The 25,702-nt window shown below is 38.4% G+C and overlaps 2 protein-coding genes across 2 annotated transcripts in view; one reads left to right on the top strand and one right to left on the bottom strand.

Annotated features, from left to right (window-relative positions):
• LOC135681661 (phospholipase DDHD1) overlaps positions 1–12,052 on the bottom strand; it is a 40,926-nt gene extending 28,874 nt beyond the window's left edge. Inside the window, exons 1-2 of the mRNA XM_089111813.1 lie at positions 11,942–12,052; positions 9,149–9,560 (exon numbers count right to left, since the gene is read on the bottom strand). Of these exons, the coding sequence (XP_088967939.1) occupies positions 9,149–9,554 (406 nt within the window). The 5' untranslated portion in view covers positions 9,555–9,560; positions 11,942–12,052. The remainder of the gene's footprint in view (positions 1–9,148; positions 9,561–11,941) is intronic.
• Positions 1,676–7,153, top strand: LOC148958708 (uncharacterized). The gene is made up of 9 exons (XM_089111814.1): positions 1,676–2,863; positions 3,221–3,469; positions 3,614–3,694; positions 4,107–4,178; positions 4,483–4,566; positions 5,001–5,156; positions 5,672–5,761; positions 5,995–6,126; positions 6,360–7,153. The coding sequence occupies exons 1-9, from the start codon at positions 2,357–2,359 to the stop codon at positions 6,726–6,728; spliced, it is 1,740 nt and encodes a 579-aa protein (XP_088967940.1). The 5' UTR covers positions 1,676–2,356; the 3' UTR covers positions 6,729–7,153.
• Positions 12,053–25,702: the final 13,650 nt, after the last annotated feature.

Here is a 25,702-nt window from a genome sequence, read left to right as displayed (position 1 = left end):
ATTAATTCAAGTCTTAAAATTGAATTCATTACTTTCTGATGCCCCATAGACGTCGGCGTATTCCTTGGAAATTAAGCAACTCAAGGATTTGTCGGATTATTTTTTTCTTTGAATCTTTCCTTTGCTATTATTATTTGCTTAAAAATACATTTTTGCAAAAAGTGGCGGGGGGGGGGGGGGGGGGGTGAAGCCCTCAGCTCTCCACCTGGCGCGGCCTATGTTTCATCGGTCGATCTCGAACGGAGAAAGTTCTTGACAAGTCATGGGAAATGTACTGCGCTTTTTTAAGCATTACTGATAAATATTATTTAAAAAATTCTATTTCGTATCCCGTTTTTGAAAAGCAATTTGATGGAATGATTATCACACTATCCCCAGTATGCCGAATGCATTTTCATACAAAACTTCGTTTTTCTGTATTGCGTCGCCTCTAATTCTTTTTAGGACTGCCTTTAACCAAACAACTATTTTATTTTGAACTTATACCTTTTTATGCTTCTCTTTGAGCTACAGTTCACAAGGTCATTTGAGTCAAAACTTCAATTTTCACAAATGATTCAAATTTTCTCAGATTAACCCAGCTTTCTACCAACAGCTTTAAATTTTCCGACTGTCCTCACATTTTCCGACCGGATGAAAGATTGGGGGGGTGTCACACCCCCTAAACCCCCGCCCCCAGTATTTACGTGCCTTAATTTCAGGTAAAATCCGATTAGTTTAAGAAACGTAAGGTAATTCAAAGACCTTAATTGTATAAATCAATAAAGGATCAGGCAGGCACAAATAGCTACTCCATTTGTTTGATCTGATATTTCCTTGGTGGTAAAAAAAAATCAGGTGCAAAAATGGTTCAAAACAAGGTCCAAATATGATTCAAAACAAGTGCAAAAAAGAGTTTTTCGGCACTCGATCCAAAAAGCAATAGGTGATTTTTGGCGGGACCCTTTAGAAATCTTTGCTGACTGGGACAAAATTAAGTAACACGAAGAACAATCCATTTATGAATTTTGAAATCAAGATCTAAGACAATAGATGGTGCAAGAGATCGACCGATTACACTTTTGACAAGTCGTTACAACATGATTGTAATTGTAATGTTAATTTTCTACATTTCATCTTGTTTTCTTCAGTGGGAAATGCGTTTGAAAATAACTTTCATTTGGAAGAATTCGATGGAAATTACTGCTAATCTTTACGAAATTGAAATTAAATATACAATTCACAAGCAGTTATTCAGTACTGGCTAATATTTTACTAGCTATGCTATGTTCAAATTTTACACAAATGGTAGAGAGAGGTTATAGAGGTCCCCGGGATGAAAAGGGAAAATGCGGATCAAGGTGAAAATTTGGCAATTACGCCCCTTTAGATTAGCTTAAAATACATTTTAAAAATACAGCTTAAAAAATGAAGTAACAATTCTTCACAGCTTTCTTTGCATTATATGATCCTTGGCTGTTTCCTAGCACAAACGATTAGGGAGGCTGAGCTCCCCCACTTTTTGCGAAGATTTTAACAAGGTGGGGCTGCACCCCCAGAGCCCCCCACTACATCCCTAGGCCATGCCCATCTTCATCATCATCATCCTCATCCATATTATGATTCTATCATTATTGTTAATATTATCAAGTACACAGAGCAATATGCCTAGCATGTATTTTAAAGTGGGGCCAAAATTTAATGATTATGTTTGTATTAAAAAGGACGCCACCATGATTGGCGGCAAGAAAAAAATTTGATTATAATAATCTAGGGATAGCCAGAAACTGCATTTAAAATAGAATTTGACGAGAGAAAAGCTAACGGTTCCATAGTTTTATCTATTTTAATGTTGACATGAAAAGAAAGGGTCTACCAAAGTTTTAGAATTATCTTGGCATAACAGTGAATAATCAACTTTTTTACAAATGAATGAAACCAAAGTAAGATACAGAGAAAAAATTTTCAAAACGTAAGCCAAAAATATTTTTTTGAGATAAAGCGCTCGGCGGGCCGGATAGAAACTTAAGAATGGCTGCTATATATTCTGCTGTATAAACAAAACTTGGACTAACCCAGAGCTACTCCCCTTTTGACGCTTTTTTTTCTTTTCTCATCACTACGATTGCAAGTCTTATTTTGTAAAAACAGGCTAGCCAGTTATAAATTACCCTTTAATAGTGAGATTTGTAATTGTAATTTAAACTGGAATTCAAAATGAAAAGTTTCTATCATAAAACAAATACCTTGCGTGTTACACCATTTTAGCAATTACTCGTGATCCGGAAGATAGGAAATAAAATTCTTAAACAGATTTCAACTTCTAAAGCGAGCTTTCTTCGCATTGGCAAAGTGCTAATATGACTCCGGAAAGAATATGAGTAAACCCCCAAGAATAGAAGCAGTTATTCGTATATATTTCAAAAGTAATAAAAAGACAATCTTTTGCTTTCACAAAATGGCTAGTAGCAACAAGAAATTTGACTGGTCCTTTACGAGCGAAAATAGTGAGGATTTTTCTGATAAATCTGACCGTGAATCAAGCCCGGTGCAAGTACACTTGACAAGTACTCCTGTAGAAAACCAAAGTTGCATTGGAAAAAATCCACAGACAGTTTTCTTTCAGAATATCGAAAGAGTTGAAAAGGAACCAAGTTGTCGCCCAAAACCTAGAAACATATTCAAAAACTTTAGGCTACTTTCCCCGGCTGATAGTGATAACGATGAAATTTCAAACGAGAGGAGAACAGCCAACGAAAATTGTTTTTGGGATGTGGTTGTCAAAATGCGGAAAACAATGTTAAAAACCAACAGACGTCATGGTAATCTATCGAAGAAAGACATAGAAGAACTGAATAAAGCAGCAAAAGAAGAGCACAGTCTGGTGAGAATTGCTAACTTTTACTAACACAATTTAGCGTTCGTGAGTTGAAAGCTGTTGAGTATGCTATTTCTATAAGAACAATTCTACAAGAACACGAACTCTAAATTGCCCAAATTGAACTCTAAATTGCCTAAATTGACCATAAAATGTAAGAAAACAGAAACACTATTATTAAGGATACATCCTAATAATTCAAATTAATCAAACCCAGCCATGTAATGTTTGAGAAATGTTTCACAGCCCTCAAATGATTTCATCCTCACGATTATTAATAAAGGTAATAAATATATTTTTCCTTATAAATTTTATCATGTTTTTGTTTACAAAAAAGCTTTCCAAAATTTTATTTCAAAACAGCCGCACAACTTACAATATCATTCGGCAGTGGCGTACGTTGACGAGGAATGCTGGGCATTGGCTGAAAAAATTGTGGAAAAGATGCGTTTGGGTCAATTTCACGGAAAGCAAGAACCAACAACTTCGACATTTAGATTTTTGAAGAGCAGCTTACATGCAACGGAAAAAAAGAGGCAGCTTGAGGAATACCTCAATTCAAATATAGCAGGCAGCTATCACGTTGTAAAGAAAAAATCTCGAAAGCCAAAAGTAAGTTGATATAGGACAATCCTATGACACAAAAGCAAATCTTTGAAGTAGCAAGTATGAATTTCATTCCGCTGACACCGGTCATTACATGATTAATATATGTTTGTTGCCCACAGATTATTAATAAATGCTTTTTTTTTAAAGAATGCACTTCTAGATGTGACTGAGACAGAAAAAGGGAAAGCCAAGATATTGGAAGAAAAACTGCGTTGTGCCCAGCTCGAGGTATGTAACCAGGTTCGCCGAGGGCGATTGTAATTTAGCAATGATGGGTCTGTTTTTCTTTATATGTTCTAAAATTATCACAGGGGTTATCAAGCTCGGTATACTCACGAGTAAAAGTGTTACTTGAAACAGACTTAACTTTGGCTAGTACCTCTGTCCTACACAAAATGTTGTAGCTCAACATTTTGTGTAGGATAATTATATTAACATTCACTAAGGCTCATTGATGGCACTAGGCCAATGGGCCGTTATACTTTGTCCTGTACTCAATGCCCGTATCGATTTGATGAAATAATTTTTATTCATTCCCTTTTAATATTCTCTAATTTTGAGAATATTTACCACTTTTAAACTCGTGGCCAAGGCCATGTTAGACAATATACTGAAGAATTTCATATTTATCATCTTTTAGATATCAAACGTAAAGGAAATTAATAGCAAGTTGCAAGCGGAGATTATTCAAAACAGGACAAACATCGTATCGGTACAGCTGACTTGTTTTTCTTCTTACAATTGTTCATACGATTCACCTATGGTGTGTTCAACAAATGACAATGGTAACTGTTCCTAAAAACCATCGCATTACTACCGGGCCAGAAAAAATTTGTTATAAAGGTTCATTTTAGTCAGTTATGCTTAAGATTATAACTTTTTTGTTGGAAAAGGTCGAGATTTAAATGTCGAGGTTTAAAAATATAGTATACTTGCGGTTAGGGTTTTTTAGATGTAGTCATCTTTGCAGGTTCATTCACGTGAAACTCAAATGTGGATTTTCCATTTTCTTTTAGTTAAACAGCCAGATTTTGAGGCATGAGCAAAAGGTTGCGTACCTTGAACTGAAGCTCGCGACAGAACAGCAGAAGCGTAAAATGGTAAAATACCTTTTGAAAAGTTACAATATATCCGATAAAAACAATATTTATCCTCTTAGCCAACGGGCAGACATCCCCCTAAATATACTTATTCAATTAATCATCTTGCATTTATAGTCACTACCTCAAAACATTTTAGCCCCCCACCCTCCGACCAGTCCAGATAAGCTCCCCAGTCGCTGCCAATGGGTCATATCATTGTGTTGTATAATGAGCAGCCATTTTACAAAGGAGACTACCGCACTCTGTGAGGAACTTTGATGTAATACTACGACAAACTTGGTGCTAGATAGATTTTTTGTTATTAGCAAGGTTTCTAGATTGCAATCTTAGGCTTTTCGCATAATAGTGTATTAGGTTTCATGACAGGGGCTTTTTACTTTAGATAGAAACTCACCATCAAGGAAATTATACCAGTTTAATTACTTTTTCAGGTCGAGCACGACAGGAACATAAGGATACGATGCATGCAGCAGACGAACGAGAAATGGAGAGAGATATATCGTAACCGGGCGATGATGGAAACTGAAAGCGTCAGTCTAATGTACGACTCAGTAAGCTCTGGACAGCATGTCTTCATCGACTCTATGGTAACCCACAGTTGTCGTAATTTCGTGAAACTAACATTAAAAATAACGTCTTCCTTAAGATTTCTGCACGTAAATGCACCGTCTATATCTCAAGGCTCCAACTATGCAGCTACTTGTAAAGAGAATTTTAATAACAAAATGTTGACTAGAATACAAAGTTTTCTATAACAATGCTTCCATTTTTCTCTGAGCCCTGTATATTCTCAAAATATTTCGACATTAATCAATATCATAGCATTTGTACTTGTTTTCGATGGGTTTTTTTTATTTAAAAGCAACCCAATGCAATAAACTGTAATAACAATCACAGGTTGACAAATAATTACTCTTTTGGCATTCTTTGATACTGACTGTTATTCTCAATTTATTCTTCAACATCAGCAAGTTTCCGTCGCGATGTTTTACAAATTATATCACTAAAAATGTGTGCATGTACCCCCATGATGTAACTCTAGCAGGTATCACGTGTTCAATTCAACATCATTTATGACCTCTTTGCATTCTCTTTAATTAAGGAAAGTGACAATGCATTGAGGCAACAGAGCATTATCGTCGATGAAGACCCAAACCATCGAAACAAAATTGACAATGAAGCGGCTAGCCAGGTAGGAATTGTAGATACTACAGCTTAATGGAAAAAAAATTCTTTAGATGACAAATAAAGCTTTTATCGGAGGCTATATTATTCAATGAATTTTAAATAGCGTGGCTCTAGGGGGCGGTAAGTGCCCCTTTCGACAACACCTTTGAACCCAAAACTTGATAAACACTGTGACAGTCATCAAATTTGTTGAAATTTTTTTAATCATTCTTAAAAATATGTACCTGTTTATTGCAGGGCACAAATCACCTCGAATCAGTTGACGAGACCGTGCGCTTCCTAGCGAGGGCAAGATCAAGAGAAGTTGATGAAAGTGTCAGAATTAAATTAGCAGAGAACAGAGAAAAAGATGTGATTGAAACTCCAGCAGTAAGTTGATAGCATTGAAAAAGTGCTTAACTTCGAGATAAAAGACGCCAGCACTTACTTTGAGTTCAATATATTGTAAAAATTTCGTGTCCTCAAGATTTAATGCAATTCGCATTCATTAATGGTTTGATTCTATAGAATCTGTTGATCATCTATTCCATAAGGAATCCGAAAATTTAAACTTTCAAAATATCTGAAAGAACTGACTTCCTTTTCACATTACTCTTATTTAGGAATCAAGTGTGAAAGAAATCCAGTTAGATGGAGATTTTGCTGCGGTTGCCTACAGCAAAAATCAATTTTACGTCGGCAAAATAATCGAAAGGATAGCGGCCGAAAAAGACGGAAATGATGACGACGACAACGAAGAAACCTCCACAGGCTTAATCAAGCTACAGTTCCTTGCCTGGAATAGGCTGACGCGAAATTTTTACTGGCCCCCCTACGAAGATATCGACGTAGTGGATGAAAAATTTATCTACGAATATGGTGTTAAGATCTGCCATTCCTCAAAGAAAGAGGGACAATATCATTCTGTGCCACCTTACGAGAAGCTAAGTGAAGCTTATAAAAGCTACAAAGATCGCTACGGTCTTAAATGAAGCGAATCGTTAACGTTCTTCTAATGGAGGGGCAAATCACTCACTGTGAATCTAGTATTTCGATGGTGGAAATCATCTTCCTTTATCTAAAAATCCCTAGAAATCGTTTCATTTTGATGAAAAACATGTATATACCCTTTCTGCATGAGTTAATTGCCCCTCACTTTTCATATACGTTAGACTATCTTAAAAACATATCCCGGAGATTTTCAGTTTTCAAAACAAAATTAGCACGCATTTCTCGTTCCTTTAAAAAGTAATTCTTTTAAAAGAAAAGACTCAAAATAAATTTTACTTTGCGTTAAAGCATACGTCGTAGGATTAAAACGCCCGATTTCAAGCTAGAGCTGCTCCCCCATCCCCCCCCACCCACCCATAACCATTAACTGATAAGCAGCAAGCATAGATTCAGAAAAATGTTTCTTCTTTTATGAAATACCCATCATCCTTTTCGAATTCGAGAAATATCGCCCCCTTTTCGCGGCCTTAATTGTTTCAAAATATTCTTTATATGAAACATTCCTCAATTGCTGGAATACTGTTGAAAAGCACCCCTTTTTGAATGCTACGCTACTGTACCACTGGTATTTGCCCAACACCATTTTAAAAATATATGCTTTTATAGATGAAAAAAGTTGATATTTCAATATTCGACCACTGAATCGATTTGCTTTTAATTTCTTAGGTCAGATACAGTTTTATGGTAGTTTTTCCATTAAAAACCTGAAATAGAATTTTATATCCTCAAAAGTGTGTTATAGATTTAAATTCTTTCTTTTGAGATTTAAAGTCTTTCTTTAGAATTTTCTACCGAATATTTATTGATTAAAAGAAACGTCAGAATCGTGGACGTCAGAATCGTGAACCATTAATAATTGCGGATTTTGTTCTAATTATGTGCTAGATGAATGTGTAGCCTCCCACCACTTTATGATTATGAGTTGCGTTGTGAAGACCGTGTGATGGTACTGGGTTCAAGTATTTAAATTCACATAGGCTTTTCTATCACAGTATATAATATGGCAGCTTTCCAGTACGCGACGTCAATGTTGCTAACCAAGAACAAAACTACTGCTCAAAATACCTCGGCGCTTCCGCAAAAACAATAAGAGCACCGATCTTAGCCTGTCAGTAACCATATAGAATTCGCAGTTGGAAAGAATGTCTGAACATCCGCAAATCACGCGCGGGAAAACTTAGCAAGTGTGTGATTCTAAGCAAATTGCATCACATTACACTGGAACACTAGATACTGGAGCTATTTACAGTAATAAGATAAGAGGTCTTTCTTCTTAAACAAGTGAATATTCTTGAAATCGTATTCAATGGAGTGTCCACAGCTCTTAGAACAACTTTTCTATAACTCATTTTCAAAGCCACTTGGATGTGTTTAGGAACACGTGGAAAGAGCATGGAATTTGGCGCCAAATTAGTTGGTTCTCGCATATTATAGAAAATGCAGAAATTTTACAGATGGTACTTTTACTTGGTAAGTTTTCAAAATATATTCTAGTGTTGATGGTGCCTTACTTTACTACTTTTATGGGTAATCATTTCTCAGAAGTATCTGCATTTGTTCTTTAGGTAAACACCTTCAAGTTAGCCGATCATTGAAAGCGAAAATCTCAGTTGAAATTAAAAACATGTGTCTAACTATAAATTAGTCACCAACTAGGCGGTCGATGGGTTCGGGTAGGATACGGGGAGGAAAGTCAAGCGCACCTACCATCGACTATTGCAGAAGGAATACGATCTGAAAGAGTAATATTTCAGTTAGGTTAATATTTCCGCTCGACACACTGGCATAAGACTGAGCCCTTCTTATGCCAGTATGTCGAACATAATAATCTTTTTACTTTTTTAAACGACTTGTGTTAAATTTTTAGCGTGTGACCCTGTCGTACTCTGGCAAGTCACTGGCGAGGGGCAATTCACTCTTGAAAATTGCGTACGATATTTTCACAAAACAAAGGATTTATAGCGATTTTCGCACATTACGATTTGATTTCCACGACTATAGTACAGGATTAGCAAGAGTGAATTTGCCCCTCGGCATCGGGCGCAGAAGAACCGGTAAACCGTACCAAAACCCACCCGTGCAATAATTTAGCGTTCTTTGCATGCGGTGTATCAAAAGAATCAAACAGAATTAGGGCCTGTCAAGAGGATTAGCGCCTGTCAACATACAAATTTTCTGACCATGAATTTCATGGCAAATACAGGGCCCTGATTGGCTGAAACGGTTCAAGCTGATTTTTTCCCCAGTATTGTGTTTAATCGCGATCGATCTTGTTAATACTGATTTTTCCTTCTCCTCGGTGCGTGGATTTTCTCCTCAGAATATGGATCGCGTTTATATATTTGTCTCTCTATATATAATTAATATGACATATAATAACAGAACAATAAAAGTTTTATACCTTTCCAATACAGCGGAGAACACTGTCTCTGTAAGAGGTCCACCTCAAACAATTTGCCCCTTACAGTTGGCTTAGAGGGCTTCTCTGACATACCAACATCTGTTTCTTTCTGCAGAGCTTGCCATTCCTCTTCCATTACTAATGAATCCTTTCCATTAAATGGTATCCACTTTTTTCCTTCTTTGTAAAACCATCTGACTTTGTTTTTTTGTAAATCCCTCAATTCATCTAAATGCTGCTGTATGCTAGATGGCATCTGCACAGATTTGGCACACCTCTTTTCTGGGCTTTTCTCTTCACCTGATGAACTAGCTCCAGATGATGCATTTGCACTTGAAGGTAAAGGAGGCCTTGCTGGAGCCTTTTTTGTCTCTTTGATCCCAGAAGAGGGGCTTAAGTCATCCATTCTGCTCTGTAAGTAAACAATATGAAGCAGATGAAAATATGAAAGAAGTGAAACCAACAATAAACTTACCAGTAGGGTAAATCTAATAAGAAGAATGTATTGACAAGTGTATTAGATCTACATGCACTTGAGGTTTGCAATATCTATTAAGATAGGTTTGTTTCAATGAAAATTATCAATACCCATGAACCATTGTTGTAAAGTGAAAATTGATCCAGGAGACCATAACATACCGTTAAAGCTCTATTAAAGCCCTTCTTTCTTCAACCCCCTCTCTTTTAAGCCCCCCCCCTTATCAAGCATTTAAAACAAGTCCCTCCTCTTGTCACTGATGTCAAACAAAGAAAACATGTGCATTGAGAGGGTCTCTTGAAAAGTGTGGTGATGATAAGATTGTGTGCATTGTGTAAGTATTTACTTGTGCACCTTAGAAGACAGCAAATTTGTTTAGAGGATGTCCCAGGGGATATCAATTGGTCCTGCTGACTCTGGGGGGGATGAGGACACTATAATTGATTGATTTTAAAAATTTCATAACAAAGTTTTTCCAAACAAAAAATGCATAAGGGTTTTTTTATAACATTTTTTACATTGAATTATCAATATGGCTCCTCTCTAATACGCCCCCTCTCCTTTAAGCCCCCCTCAAGGACTGAAAAAAATAAGCCCCCCTGGGGGCTTGATATAGCTTTTACGATATATCAACTTAATCATACCAAAGCTGCATTTTTGAAAATGTAGGTAAAACATCAGCAATGGTGGTTCATGCTGTTTTCATTGAAACATAATGACATTAATGACAGCTGTTGACTCAATATTGTTCTTTGTTAAATTATTTTTATTATTCTTGGTGTTTTGTATTTGTCACTCCAAATTTCAAATATCACATTATTAGCCCCACCTAAGAATTCTCCCATGAGCTCCCACTAGCATTTACAAAGTATGCTGTTTAATGTGTAGAAGAGACAGAAAAAACACATGTATTGCAAGCTTTGTCTTAGAGAAGCTGTTGAACTTTTCCAAAGCAAACATATGCTGAATCTAAAATTTCACTTCAGCCCAAAAAAACATTGTAAATGAAAACATGAGATCAGTTTAGTGCTGCACATTGGAATTTCAAATGGAAGGGCACTGAGAGAATAGGGAACTTCATGCCAGACTTTGCCCTGCACCATGCAGATGTTGCCTTCCCACTTGTCTTCAGTTTAAATGGCACAACATTTTTGGTAGTATTTTGACCATCTTAATGAACCGATTAAATCTGTTTACATCGGCCACATCAGGTTTTCTTACTTTTGTCACATCTAACTCACCTGACTGTGGCTAGGAAATATAAAATGCAATCAGTTGCAGAAATTCAGGCTTTCATTTGGGGGGGGGGGGGGAGGCAAGGCCTACAATTTTCTGATGCGATGATATCTTGCAATCTGTCTAATTTTAAGGAAATTGCACATTTTGGTGAAAATAGGTGATTTTTTTGGAGGGACCCTTTAGAAATCTTTGCTGACTATGCCAAAATTAAGTAGAAGAAGAACAATCCGTTTATGATTTTTTATATCAAGATTGATATCTTATCTACAAGAGATCGACCGATTGCACTTTGGACAAGTTGTGCATGATATCAACATGATTGTAATTGTGATGTTCATTTTATGCATTTTATCTTGTTTTCTTCAGTGTGAAATACGTTTGAAATTAAATTTTATTTGGAAGAGGCCGATGAAATTTTCAGCTAATCTTTACGAAATTAAAATTAAATACACCATTCACAAGAAGTTCTGATTTTGGTCATATATTGTTTGTTTGACAGTTTAGTACTGGCTAATATTTTATCAGCTATGCTATGTTCAATTTTTGGCAAAAAAGGCACAGAGAGGTTATAGAGGCCCCTTGGGGCAGAAAGAGAAAATGCAACTCACCTGCGAGCGAAGTGAGCAGAAAATTTGGGCACCACGCCTTTTAGAATAGCTTAAAACTCCTTTCAGAACGATTTTTTAGAGAAATTTAAGACGTTAAACGGTTGTCAATAATCCGACGAAAGCCCGAATTTTCCGACGACATCGCTGATACCCCCATATTTTCCGCCACTGAATGCAATTTATTAGAGATCAGTCTAATCGATAAGTTCTGTTTAGGTCGAAGAATAATTCAATTTACTTGAAATTGGTTGGTTAACCTTTATACACATAAATTTTCTTCGAAACCATTACTCGAAAAACGGATAGTCAGTCGAAAACGAAAGTGAAACTAAAGGCGTGTAAGTTTAATAATGTAGGCTTATTAAAACAGACCGGATCTGACCCTTCTTTGGACTGGATTTGAAATTAATATAATCAAGCATAAGGATGTACGAAACTTCAAAATATGTTGCTGTGTGACAAACAAACCTCTTAACGTTCTGTATCCGGACGCAAGCCAGCCTGCAACTGCACTGCCAGTGGTATGTTAGTATACCTGCCGTTGTTGCTGCTGTTCCGAACTTGTTTATTTTTTTCTCCAAATGGTATCGAGGCCGAGATGGCCCATTACCTAATTACAATACAACAATTACACAATTTAACGCATGTTAAAAGTATAGATTTCACATCTTTCACTACGAATCTAGAGCCTATAAAACAATTCACAATAACAATAAGATAATATTACGTTTAATCAGGGAACTATTCCGCTTAGTCAGCACAAAATTACAGGTAACCTATACTACAATTTTGACTATTTTGAGCAAATGAAAATCTGAAATCTAAACTAACTTTATAAAAAAACCCTCGTTTTGAATAGAATGTGTCCCCAACCGCGCTTTCAGGCATGTAACCCCCTGCCTACGCTTTTGTACTAGAGCAGCTGTGTCTAATTTCGTTTAAGCCCCGGTCAAACGCATCCAACATTTCATCCAACATTGGTTTTCTGCATGTTGGATGAAATGTTGGATGCGTTTGACCGGGGCTTAAGTTTTGTAGCTCTGATAATAAGTACCACGACAAAAAAAATAACATGATGCTTGAAACATTCGAAAACCTCTTGTTACATCATATCAATCAGATAAGTAGACGAATCCGGTATCAAGTTAAACCTTTCGATTCTAGCTAGAGTCATCTCCAATATATGATTACGGGCAGAAAAACAACTATAAATACGGAAAGGTTAGACGAAAGGGATCATAAATCACAGGTACCGCGCAGCCATTGGGCTAGCAGGGGCTATAGTCCCTCCACTTTTTTGCAATAACATATTTGAAAAATTTTTACTCTAGAAAAGTTTACTCTAACTATGCTCCAACGCAACATTGGATAGTAAACTCGTACTCCTAAGTAGTAGCATTTCTTCTTGACTGGAACCCTTTTGTTCATTTTCTAGGTGTTCCCCAAGCTAATTTTATCTTGTTTATAGCTATTGATATTTTCTCTGAACCAGATTGTTTATAAAACCCCAGTAGAAATAAGCCAGTATTCTCTAAAAGGGGCGTTTTCCGGCTTTCCAGAGGGCGTGATCTCAAACATTTCGGTCACGCCCTTTTCAGCCCTGCCACAATTTAGACTGGTGCGCGGTCCATGAATTAAATCATGCGATAAAAGCAGTACGCTAGAGGAGCAATCACGATCAGGACCGTCGAGAGGGGGGGGGGGGGTAACCAGGGTAGTTACCAGGTGGCCCGGGGCCTTGAGGAGCCCGTAGAAAATAAGGTATGTATTTTTGGCTATGAGTTTTCAATTAGCAGCATTGGCAGGGCGGGCCCATGACCCGATTGATATTCGAAATTTATTCTTTCAACAAGGGATCAACAAGCTGGTCTATGATGAGGGCCTTTTTTGTTAAGGTTTATAATTAAAACATTGACGATACGATCACAATATACTTCTCCGGAAGCGAAAAATTCGATTGCACTTACATATATCTACTTTTAGGTCAAATGTTTTAGTTATTCCTTGTGTGGACTTCCTATAAACGTAAAACTAAATCTTCCATTCACGGCGTACACCAGAGAAAAAGCACATGCGAAGAACCAAGACAAATCCAAACGCTATAAAAGTCTTTATCAAAATCACTAAGCGGGATCACGATCCAACCAACCCCTGCGATATCATCTTACAGGCACTAGTCTGGTGCTCAGAAAAGACAGGAAAAAAGATGCGAGAAAAAGAAGCAAAGAAAGCCTCTCGCACATTGTTCGAGGTAGGTGCTTACAAAAGAGACAAGGAAGGTGATTCAACTTTAAATAAACCTGGTGAAAGCTCTGTTCAAAGCACCGCTGAAGAAGAAGAAGACACAAACGGCTTGGCTGCTTCGGTAGACCATGACACCCCAGAAAGTAGAGAAAGCACTACTGATTCATCATTAAATCAAGATACTGTTCATAGTGGATCATCTAGTTTTGATGTCGGCACATTGACCGGATTTCCAACGATAAAGGAGTTAGAAAAGGTTGTTAGAACTGGTTATTTGCCTCATCCTCCAGAGTTTCCCAAAGATTGCGACGGCCACAAATTTCCAACAACGGTCCTTAATGTGAAGCAGCAAAATTGGGAGGTAGTAAGAAGAAGCTGGCTTGTTTTCAGTCCTACAAAGGCTGCACTCTATTGTTTGCCATGCACACTATTAATAATGGTTCAAAATCAAAATTGGCTTCTCCTGATGGTTGGGGAGCGAACGACAGCTGGAAAAGATTGTGGGAAAAGATTAAGGATTTCGCCATGAGGAAAGCAAGAAAAGCAGTTTTTTAAACATTAAATTAACTCTGATTTTTAAACTGATTTGTTTTAATGATTTGTTTTATATAGTCACTAATTACATGTTCTGTTAAAGACCTTAAAATACAAATTCAAGTGTTTCAGGGGCGTTGATTTCAAAATTCATGCCTTTTACAGTCCATCTAACTGCATTGCTAAGGGCGTAATCCAAAAAAGGTTTTTGCAGCCTTCGACTGTGGGGCCCCATGACAGTCCCAGCCCTGGGGCCCGGCCCGTCTCTCGACGGCCCTGATCACGATGTGAGGGAAGACACAAGCTATCTATGGGCCAATATTGAAACCGGTGGCTATTGTTTCCTGAAAACCTGAGAAAACCGTTGTCCATATGTTTGGGTCCATTGATTGACATGACCCTTTCGGGCTATAGTTATGAGCCTGCCTTCTTTCTGAATTTTCATTCATTCTTCAAATTACGGAAGTTGAACAGTGACGGTTTTTTAGGGGTGGATGTTTAAAGCTTTGAGGAACTCACAATAATGGCTTAATGACTTAAAAATGGTAAAAATGCCCACAACAATTCAATTCTACTCTTTTTATGCCCTCCACGGACATCGCAATGTCCCCCTAAAAAGGCCCCTAGAAAAGTTTCAGAGTCTCTTTTTTCGAAGACAGCATGGTCATGTGACATCGATGTGAAATTTGATGAGTGGCCTTATATTGCACTTAAATTTATGAATTGATGTTAATATTGGAAAAATAAGCCGTCGTTCGCAAATTCCAAGCATTTACAGTCGCGGTGCTTGCTGTGGTGTTTTCTGTCTCGTCGAAATTCTAGAAAATAATGGTTGATCTGTTTTAAAACGGACCCAGCAACAATGCTCAGCCACTCAATGCATAAATTTCTTAACACATTTGTACAAAGATGTGATTTAGTTATTTTTCTTTGTTTGTTTACAGAAACTGCTATGAAATATCTAGGCCAAACTCTAGAAAAAGCCGAACATAGGTCATAATTCAATGCTTTGATATTAATAACAGAATCTGAATATGGTAACCAATTTTTCATTATATATAATCATTGATATTTTTAAACTATTTCAAAACCACACTCATGGGCGGTCTGGCGTCAAAATCGCAGGGTGGCTAGAAAACTCAAGGGCCCTGTTTAGGGCGTGGCGGGAAAAATTGAGCCACACCCACTAAAAATGTGGCTTAGAATACGATTGATTCAATAATAAAGCAATACGCTAAACAGCAGCAGTATATTGACTTTAATTCGTAACTTCGGACCCAATTGGATCCATACCTTTCCTCTCGTGTAAACAGGCTTTAAAATCCCATGTAGAGTTAAGAATCAAGATCAAAACTTATTTAAATTCTCAGAGTTTCAACTCTTTTCGAAGAAGTGCAAATGAATCAGCAAATTGGCCAATGACTTGCTCGTAATCAAGTGGAAAGTTTTATCTTCTTTTGAAATTATCAGTAGCGCTGAATAATCTTTCAAAGGAAACTTGGGTCATCAAGCATTTATACGCGTTGTAGAGGGAAGGGTATGCTGCTAGGTGCATGTTGTATTCATTAATTTTTTATAAAAACCAGTAAATTTAGGTTCAGGCTGACTGTTCTTAATTTTCGAAAAAAACGGAGGGTGGATTGTCCTTAATTTGTTCTTAAATTAATAGGGTGTAAGCAGTGCGATTGCTAGCTTTTTCGCTCTTTGGAGGTGTTCAGGCATTATTTGCCAACAAAGTGAGTGAGACAGCCTTCATTTGACAAAAAGATTGAATATTCACCGAAAAGCAACCACACATGGCTAAAAATCCTCGTTTTGGGATAAGATGTTGTTCAAAAATGCATTAAACAGTAACTCAGCCTTAGCTTGTTCCTAATTTGATCTCAACTTTTGGCCAGTTTTGATGCTCATATTCTTATAAAATTGTTATAGATGATAAAAGATATAAATAAATGAAAAAAATAAAAATGAGCATCGGTACAAAGTTTTGAATGCGCAGGGTATGCACAGTTGGCAAGCTTTTACCCTTTTGATAAAGGGTGTCGATGTCGACTTTGGGGTCCTTTCTCTCTTTGTGAATCCCCACCTTGAAAGTCACAGTTTTCCTCTCCTGAGATCATCTGTTTTCAGGATCTCTATTTCCACCAGTTGTTGTTTTCACTTGATCGATAAGCTGCTGATAGCAATTTGCAAATGCCAGCAATTCTGACATTCTATGAACTTGAAATCTTGAAAAAAGGCTCTTATTGCTCTTTTGCTTCATTTCATCTTTGTGTCAACAAATCTTCTTAGCATTGTTAAATCCAGATCTATGTAACCAGATGATAGTGACGACCCCTTGTCATCTCTCTTCGGAATTTCCTGTTTTGAGTTTTACGTTATTTTCATTTACTGAAGCCCCCCTCCCAATAATTGCAGCCTTGAGCCTTATGCCACATAAATTAGAAAGCAGAAATAGAAGATAAGAGGACGCTCATTCGCTTCTCTGCTTGGCATTCTGTTTACGCGCTCGAAATTGTGTGGCACTGGGACCCAGGGTACACGTAAGATTGAACACATGGCTGAAATAACGGAAACCAGGGTTTGAAGCGCATGTATTGGGACTTTAATCGCAATATAATCAGTCTAGGGCATTAAGTATTTGACATTAAGTTAAAAATTTTTCTCCAACGCGGAAAGGCCCGTAAATTTTTTGTACACAGGGCCCGGGTGGCGATCTCCACTCTGCCACCCGGGCCAGACCGCCCCTGTTAGAGACAGAGTAATTTCTCAACTCAAAAAAGCTGCTGCATCATACTACAGTAACATGATAGATGACAATTCAAATAATCCGAAGGGAATGTGGAAAATAATAGACAAGGTATTAGACAAACATTCAAATCATAGTCCTCCTTTGTGTATTATCCATGAAGGTCAACGTGTTGAGAAGCCTGATGAAATTGCAGAGGCCTTTAACAGGCACTTTATTTCCACAGGCCTAAAACTAGCCGAAAATATTGAAACGAAGGATTGCAATGACCCACTGAAGTACCTACCCAGCAAGGGATTGCCTGTTGAAACTAGTTTTGAATTTCAAAGGGTTGATACTGAACTCATTGAATATGAGATCAATAAGTTGAAATGCTCTAAAGCTGCAGGGCATGATAAGATCCCAGTAAAACTAGTGAAAGACGCTGCTGATATTTTATCTAAGCCATTAGCAGCTATTTTCAATTCCTCTCTTGAAAGCGGTGTTTTTCCGAACATATGGAAAGTAGCCAGGGTAACATCAGTCTTTAAGACCGGATCGAAAACTGATTTGAACAACTACCGGCCAATATCCATACTCTCGGTATTCTCCAAGCTAATCGAGAAAATCGCACATGCTCAAGTTTCCACCTTTCCGAGGGAAAAAAGCATGCTCTCCAAATGCCAGTATGCATTTCGAAAGCTGCACAACACGTTGACCTCATTACTCAATGTTACTGACTCATGGTTCTCAAGTGCCGATAAACGAAAAATTAATATACTATCATCTTTCTTGATCTAAAGAAGGCATTTGACACTGTGGATCACAAAATTCTGCTCTCTAAGTTATTAAAGTATGGAATAGGAAGAACCCCTCATCAGTGGTTTACATCATACCTAACTGATACGATACAATACTACCAAATCAATGGTTCTAGTTCACAACAAAATAAGGCTCAGTGCGGTATTTCCCAGAGTTAGTGCCTAGGGCCCCTCCTTTTCATCCTATACGTAAACGATTTTGAGCGATGCTTTAGAAAAAAGCTCAACAAATATGTATGCAGACGACACTAGCATAACATGCTCTGCAAAAGACATTGAAGAACTGTGCAATGACTTAAAAACTGAGGGAAAGAACATTGCAGAGTGGATGCGGCAAAATAAGCTTAGTCTGAACACCAATAAAACTGAATATATGGTCATTGGTCATACGAATTAACCATATCCAGGGGGAGATAAACGTGGAAATAAAGGAGAAAAAATCCAACGAGCCCATGAAGTAAATATCTCGTAGTCACTATCGATGAAAACCTATCTTGGAACAAAAAAAAACAAGAGGCTTAAGTGTAAGCTTAAAAGTGGTCTTTCTTCGTTAAGGAAACTTAAAAAACATACTCCCACAGTCGAGTATAAAGAATTCGTGTATAAAGATTTTTAAAATGAAAAAAAAACTGTCCAGACAAAACATGAGATAGTGACTCCGTTTACCAGAGATAAATGACTATGTTTCTATTCAGGTTTTGTAGCTACTGTTTGTTTTGTTGCTGTTTTGAAATGTTATTGTTGATTGTGCATATTATCGTCTGTCTGTTTGTGATTTCTGCGTCATGGCCGATACACGTGTTCGAAATTCGGGCCATTTCCTCGCTACACTTGCATGGCTAAGATACCTGGGGTTTGCAGGGGTTTGCACTGATTGCAGCAAAAAAATTTCCTATAACAAAATATGATTATAGATGTGCAGCATTGAAAATTTCTTAATAATGTGCAGTATCGAAAATTTCTTAATATAGGCCCTAGCTCTTTCCTTGCACCATCAAATATCTCTTAATAGTTAAGTCTGCTCTCGGCATGATAAAGGATAAAATATTTTAAACGTCCTGTGACAGGCTATTTAATTTTGCATTTTAACTAAGAACTCAATGGCATCTTGATTTTGTATTTGAAGCGCTAAAACTCCTGCATTGTGTACTAAAAAGAAATTTTGTCCAACTTTATTCAAAAGTGGTGTCTACTGACAAACGGGGCTTTTTATCCCCTGACTAATGACCAGCCGTACCCCCCCCCCCCCCACCCTTCTCCATGTTTCGAACTTGGCAGAAACACCACAAACCTGGAATTCTACAGAAAGAGCCTGGAAAATATGAAACTCCTACAAGTATTAATGGAAGATTAAGCCGTATATTTTGAAAATAACTTATTAAAGTATTCCAATCTTTCCTCAAACTTAAATAATTTTCGTTACTGAATAATATATGTGTTTTTTCTTAAAAGATTATATTCTTTGTTCTTTTTACCATGTCTTTCTCATACAGAAGAAGCCCATCAATCTGCAAAATTATCAATTTGCACAAACGGGTGGCATGAGGATCCCTTAGAACCCATTTTTCCTAATGATGTTGTCAGATATCTTTCTGAAAAGTCGATAGTTTTATAAGCACATGTTCAATGCCTGACCATAATTACGCATAATTGTACCGGCATCATACTAGGCTAGTAGGAGCTAAAGCCCCTCTTTATTTTTTCAAAGAAACGCTTTAAAACTTTCAAAAATTCATAAATTACCGTTTGAAGAGAGTGAAGTCATTATTTTGCTACATTTCAGAAGATTGCGTGTTTAATCGAAAATAATCTCGTCTCCTACGCTGGAAAGAGAAGTTGCTTTCTCTGTAAAATCTTAGAAGATAGTGTCGCGTTAACTGAAAAATGGCTTTAGGCTTTGGGTTTTAGTCTAACTTGCAAAATCTACAAACCACTTTACATAATTTGACACCTAAATTTTTTCCCACCCTTTCAGAGTTTCAAATACAGTCAATTTGACTGAGAATCTTCTTCCCAAAACAAATTGTGAAAAGAAAAGACATTAAATTTTGGCATTTTCTGAATTTCCAAATAGCGTGATTTAAAATATTTTTCCGGGGACTTGGGACTTTGAATGGGATTTTGAGAATGAATTATGACATAAATATACTAATTTGATAACGGGCTATGCTCGAAACGTCGTTTATTAATTCGTTAATTTTCCCAAGTATAATTCCTAATTTAATTGAATAATGACAGAGTTTGCAGTAAACTGATTCTATGCTACACAAATTTGAGACACACTTTGCTTACCCGACATCTGTCTGGCCGTGTGCAAATTTTTGAGCGATATTCTAAATGAGACATGCGACCACAACCGCAAAGCAACGATAATCGGCTTAACCTTATTCGCAACCATATTCCGCATGCGCAGTAGAAAAGTTAACCGGGCTCAACCCTTTATCGCGTTATCAATACATTATTTGAAACGAATTTAGTCCTCCTGGGCCGAGTCCTCCTGGGCCGAGTCCTCCTGGGCCGAGTCCTCCTGGGCCGAGTCCTCCTGGGCCGAGTCCTCCTGGGCCGAGTCCTCCTGGGCCGAGTCCTCCTGGGCCGAGTCCTCCTGGGCCGAGTCCTCCTGGGCTGAGTCCTCCTGGGCCGAGTCCTCCTGGGCCGAGTCCTCCTGGGCCGAGTCCTCCTGGGCCGAGTCCTCCTGGGCCGAGTCAGCCCGGGCCGAGTCAGCCCGGGCCGAGTCAGCCCGGGCCGAGTCAGCCCGGGCCGAGTCAGCCCGGGCCGAGTCAGCCCGGGCCGAGTCAGCCCGGGCCGAGTCAGCCCGGGCCGAGTCAGCCCGGGCCGAGTCAGCCCGGGCCGAGTCAGCCCGGGCCGAGTCAGCCCGGGCCGAGTCAGCCCGGGCCGAGTCAGCCCGGGCCGAGTCAGCCCGGGCCGAGTCAGCCCGGGCCGAGTCAGCCCGGGCCGAGTCAGCCCGGGCCGAGTCAGCCCGGGCCGAGTCAGCCCGGGCCGAGTCAGCCCGGGCCGAGTCAGCCCGGGCCGAGTCAGCCCGGGCCGAGTCAGCCCGGGCCGAGTCAGCCCGGGCCGAGTCAGCCCGGGCCGAGTCAGCCCGGGCCGAGTCAGCCCGGGCCGAGTCAGCCCGGGCCGAGTCAGCCCGGGCCGAGTCAGCCCGGGCCGAGTCAGCCCGGGCCGAGTCAGCCCGGGCCGAGTCAGCCCGGGCCGAGTCAGCCCGGGCCGAGTCAGCCCGGGCCGAGTCAGCCCGGGCCGAGTCAGCCCGGGCCGAGTCAGCCCGGGCCGGGCGAAATTTTATACAAAAAGCCCAAATGATGGTGTAGCCTGTTGTTGAGAATGCATTGAGCATATATTTTCACTTAGCATATTTTGTCTTCGCAAAATTGAACTGATAGAATGACTGGTAATACATTTAGAAATTACAATATGAGTACAAGAAAGAAATAATGTTGAAAATAGCTCGGAAAAGTGGAACAACATTCACTTGAACTCTTCGTCCGACGCTTAATAATGAAAGCAAGTGAAATTATTTCCAATCGAAAGCCCAATTTACACTATAAAAAGCTACTCGGGTTCAACCTGTGTTGAGTTCACCCAGGGTAAACTCTCTTCAATTTGTATTATAAACGGAAAGTGGGTCTAAACTTGGTTTCCAAACGCAATTGTAAGTAAGCCCGGATTGAGTCAAATGCCAACTCTGATTCTTTCTTGAATAATTTTGAAAGGTTTTCTGCCCAACGTTACGTTTCTTTTCACTTACATTTGTTACCTCCCTTTCCTTTCTCTTCCTTTTTTCTCCCATTGTTTCTTCTGATTTCCTTCTCATCTTCAGGTTTTTCCATTTCTGATGTTTGTTTTTCTACAACTTGCTGGGATGCTGCTTGCTGATCAGCAATTGCTGCATCAAAAAACTCCCTTATCTTGCAAGGAGAACATGTTTTCTGTGTGCTCAGGATTAATTCCACTTGCACTCTCTTATCTTCTATTTTTGAATTTTGGTTGATGAAAATATTCTGGAAGCGATCTCTCATTGCTCTGCAGGATACACCAAATTTTGGCCTTTCTACCTCCAGAAATTATCCACAGTTTTTCTCCACCCATCGCTTCTCGGCCCACCAGAACACGGCTAAATTTCCCGGTACGCCCTTGCTTCGAGTTATATTTTTCAAGAAACTTGAAAACTTTCGAAAGGCAATTATTAATATTCGCTCAGAACTAAAATTGATTACCACCATCAATTGACCTCTCGAAAGAACGTTTGCATAAAAAGTTCGCGGTGGTTATGGTTTCGGCGTCATAGATAGTTTAGCTTCACCATTAAATTGAGAAAAAACTATATCAATGATGTAAGAAATTTCCACCAGTTCTTGCTAATTCCTCGTAATTGTATAATTTATTGAATGGTTTTCCGAAATCTTCAAAAACGCCCAAGACTTGTGATTAACCAAGACTTATGAAAAGCGCAAATTAGTTTCTTCACTTATGACTAATGCGAATTATTTCAAATGCCTGATATCGAATAGCTGAGAGGGCTCTCACTTTTGAAGCAATAACTGAGTACAATCCTATGTTCTTTCCATTCAGAATGGTTGTATCTAGATACGATTATCGATGTGTTGGCAGTTGGGTATGGGAACGTTCACATATTACCTAATCAAAGATGGAGGGATGGGGTTCACAAAAATTTTTACGGTCATAATGATCAATAAATGATGCAAATTAGATGATAATTTAGGGGGAAGAGGATTTTTCCAATGTTGCCTATATTTTGTTATGTAATTTGTGCATGTTCCTTTCTTGAATGATAATGCTCTTTCCAGGGCCTATTTTAGTGGGCAGTATTACACACTTTGTTGAGTATTAATTTAAAAACGTACAGTATTGATTTCCAAAATGTGCAGTATTGAATTTTGGGATTTGTGAAAATGTTTTTTTGCGGCTATCTCAGATTCCTGCTTTGTTCACAAAATGTGAATTTTCCTCGTCAGTTCGATCTAGAGTTCATGTATCGTAATTCGCGTGAAACCATCGGAAAGACTCTCTTATCAAAATATAAAACAAAGCGAAATGCCCAAAACCAAAAACAAAACAACTCCTGTAAATGTCAGCTTTGCTGTAAATTTCGTAATTTGATCTTGTCGAAGATAAAACATTCAGTAATAATTTATCAGTTGCCCTATCATGCTCTGGGAATCTAGCAGAAGTTAGCTAACTTCTGCTAGACTTAGACACTTAACTTAGCTAAAAGAAAGATAAAGAGCCTAATAAAACTTTTTAGTTAATAGATCACCTTTCTTCAAACAGACCCAGCAACCTCTGTTATGTATCGGTCGTAAAAATCGGTATTACAGACCACTATATGACATACGGTATTAGAAAATTAAACGATTCACTTGAAACTACGTGTTTGCCATTTAGTGCAGTCGTTGAAATGGTGAACCAGGAACAAATTAGTAGAAAAGCAAAACGTACATCATTTAACGTAGAATGTTTTCCTCTATAACATATCCAAAATCCCTTAAAATCCAATTTGGGGAAATTTTTTTCTTGAACTTTTAAAAATATAATTTTTTGACCACACACAATAACATCTGCTGAGAGATTCTGCAAAATATGAATAGCTTGCAACAGTTCAAGGCGTAAATTCTGAATTTGGAAGCTAAACAAGTATTTGAGTGGACAGTTGATGAGAATTAAAATTGAGCATCAGAGCCCACGCCACCGGGGCCAGAAGAGCCATGGCCCCCCTTACATTTTTTGTAATCAAAAGCACTTCAATATAGGTCCTGTTTTGAAGCCTTAAAGGTGAACTGACAGGCAAAACTATTTTTTGATATAATGTAGAAAACGATGCATGGAATCTTAATTTCAAGTTTTCGGTTAATTATTATTGTCCGTTTTGACGCAATTCCGCTCTAAATGTCATGAAATTATCGTCGAGTGTTCGACCATTGTCGGCATTTCATGTTTCCCAGTGCGTGTGACGTCACAAACACCATGTTGACTGGACAGTTCAGTTCATCTTGTTCAGTTACTATTCGAGGAGATCTACGTAGCCTTTGATCCAAGATAATGAAAATTCGATGCTAATGAAATATATGAAGGATATGTGCTGGCTGGTACTGCGTTATGTTAGGAGGGAATTGAAGTTTGGAAGGAATAGGCATTTTTAGCTGCTCGATGAAATTCTCAATTCTGAAGTCAATCATGCGGACGAATGTAAGAATCTTATCATTTTATCATGAATCTAGCTTCTTTTTCGAATAAATTCAATATTCTTCGATAGATTATATCTACATCTATATAAATCATGAACGTTATTTTATTTTGGGTTTGCAAACTCATCGGTTCACCCGAGTTATAGGAGTGCAGCGGCCTGGGAGTTGAAAATTTTACTAAGTTGTTTTCCTGCAAATAGCGACTCGATCGTACCAGGTTCTTAACCCCTGAAAATTCTTCATGTGATTGAATAAAAAAAAACGAAAATGAGTGACTTAAATTCAAAATCTTTACTAAATCTTTACTGCGTATTTGAAGATAACCAGGATCAAAGACCGAAATTAACTTGGGGGGGGGGGTGCTGCTGATAAATTAGTCTAACAGCAGCCGTATTAAACAAAATAAAAGTATTTTACTTAGGTTTCCAGAAAATAAAAATCCTGTCAATATATTTATCGCTACCATTATACGATATGTTGGCCCGCCACACACTGGGTCCTGCAAGACGGAGGAAGGGCCTCAAACGCGTTGAATAATACGATATTCTTGCAAACCTTATTGTGAAAGGTTCGTAAAGGAGTCATAATCTGTTTTCCAATTAGGTTGTCGAAATGGAGCCAAAACCTACTCAATTAATGTATCGATGCTCATCTGCAAAGTCATGAAAGTACCGCCTTCCAGACTGCCGTGTTGTTCAAGTGATGTGAACATGGTGTTTGTGACATCACGATTATGCGGAAGGCTCGAGCAAACTCGTCCGTGCTCGGAAAATGTTCGGTGGCTAACTTTGACGCTCAATAACTCGAAAACTGTGTTGAATATTAAACAAATAATAATGTATCAGGCATTTATGCTCGATATGCTTTCATTTGAAGTCACGTTAATTTTGCGTGTCAGTTCACCTTTAAATCCTTGGCAAAGCCAAGTCTTTCAGCTAGCCAGTATTCCTTGTGATTTTGACGGACCCACTTTGCTAGCATGAGTTCAAAATCTTTGGCTGGCATGTCCCTAAGACCCAAAATATCGCCTCCTCCGAGTAAATTGCTAAGGCATTGAATAACTTCATTAGCCCTATCATTTATTTCTCAGGCTAAGAATAGGAGACTTTTACTTTGCGTAAATCTATAATTTTAAAGGAAAACAGATTTCTTGCTTTTCTGAACAGATGCCATCAGTTGTGCTACAAGTATTTGATTTCAGAATGCGGCCTCGTATAACATATAAACCTCAATAAAATATTTTCCCCACGGTCGATTTTGGACGATTTTGAGTATGTTATAGAGGAAAAAATTTGGCAGTGGTTAATGGAATGAAATGAGTGGTCAGTGGAATGAATGACCTTGAAATGAACGCTCCACGACCACACTAATTTGGGCGATGTCATTCATACTTCAAATAGTGATGACTCATTGTCTACGAGTCTGATAGACTACAGACTACAGTCTTTGGAACTTTCTGCTCCTCTTAAGCAAGAAGTTTCGAGAAAATTATAAAAAAATTTCAAAAAATTGACGACCAGGGAATATGACATCATTCATTAGTCATATGATTTACAAGGCTTCAATACCCAGATCAAGACCAAAACTAGGGTGAGGCACTTTGGTCGATTGTTATGGGAAATCCCCTGTCAAAAAGTTCACCTTAGTCTGCTTGACAAAACTTTAAAAATAAAATTGCGTTTTG

Source organism: Rhopilema esculentum, chromosome 12 (assembly GCF_057945365.1).
Source record: "Rhopilema esculentum isolate cy_ngs chromosome 12, ASM5794536v1, whole genome shotgun sequence".
NCBI lineage: Eukaryota > Metazoa > Cnidaria > Scyphozoa > Rhizostomeae > Rhizostomatidae > Rhopilema > Rhopilema esculentum.
This window is presented reverse-complemented; position numbering and strand designations above follow the sequence as displayed.

What these genes read in the sequence shown, in the direction of transcription:
- LOC148958708 (XM_089111814.1), top strand. Translation starts at nt 2,357, where the DNA reads ATGAGTAAACCCCCAAGAATAGAAGCAGTTATTCGTATATATTTCAAA. An exon ending in ACAGGACAAACATCGTATCG is followed by an intron (nt 4,179 to 4,482) that starts GTACAGCTGACT and finishes ATTTTCTTTTAG; the next exon opens with TTAAACAGCCAGATTTTGAG. An exon ending in ACAATGAAGCGGCTAGCCAG is followed by an intron (nt 5,762 to 5,994) that starts GTAGGAATTGTA and finishes TGTTTATTGCAG; the next exon opens with GGCACAAATCACCTCGAATC.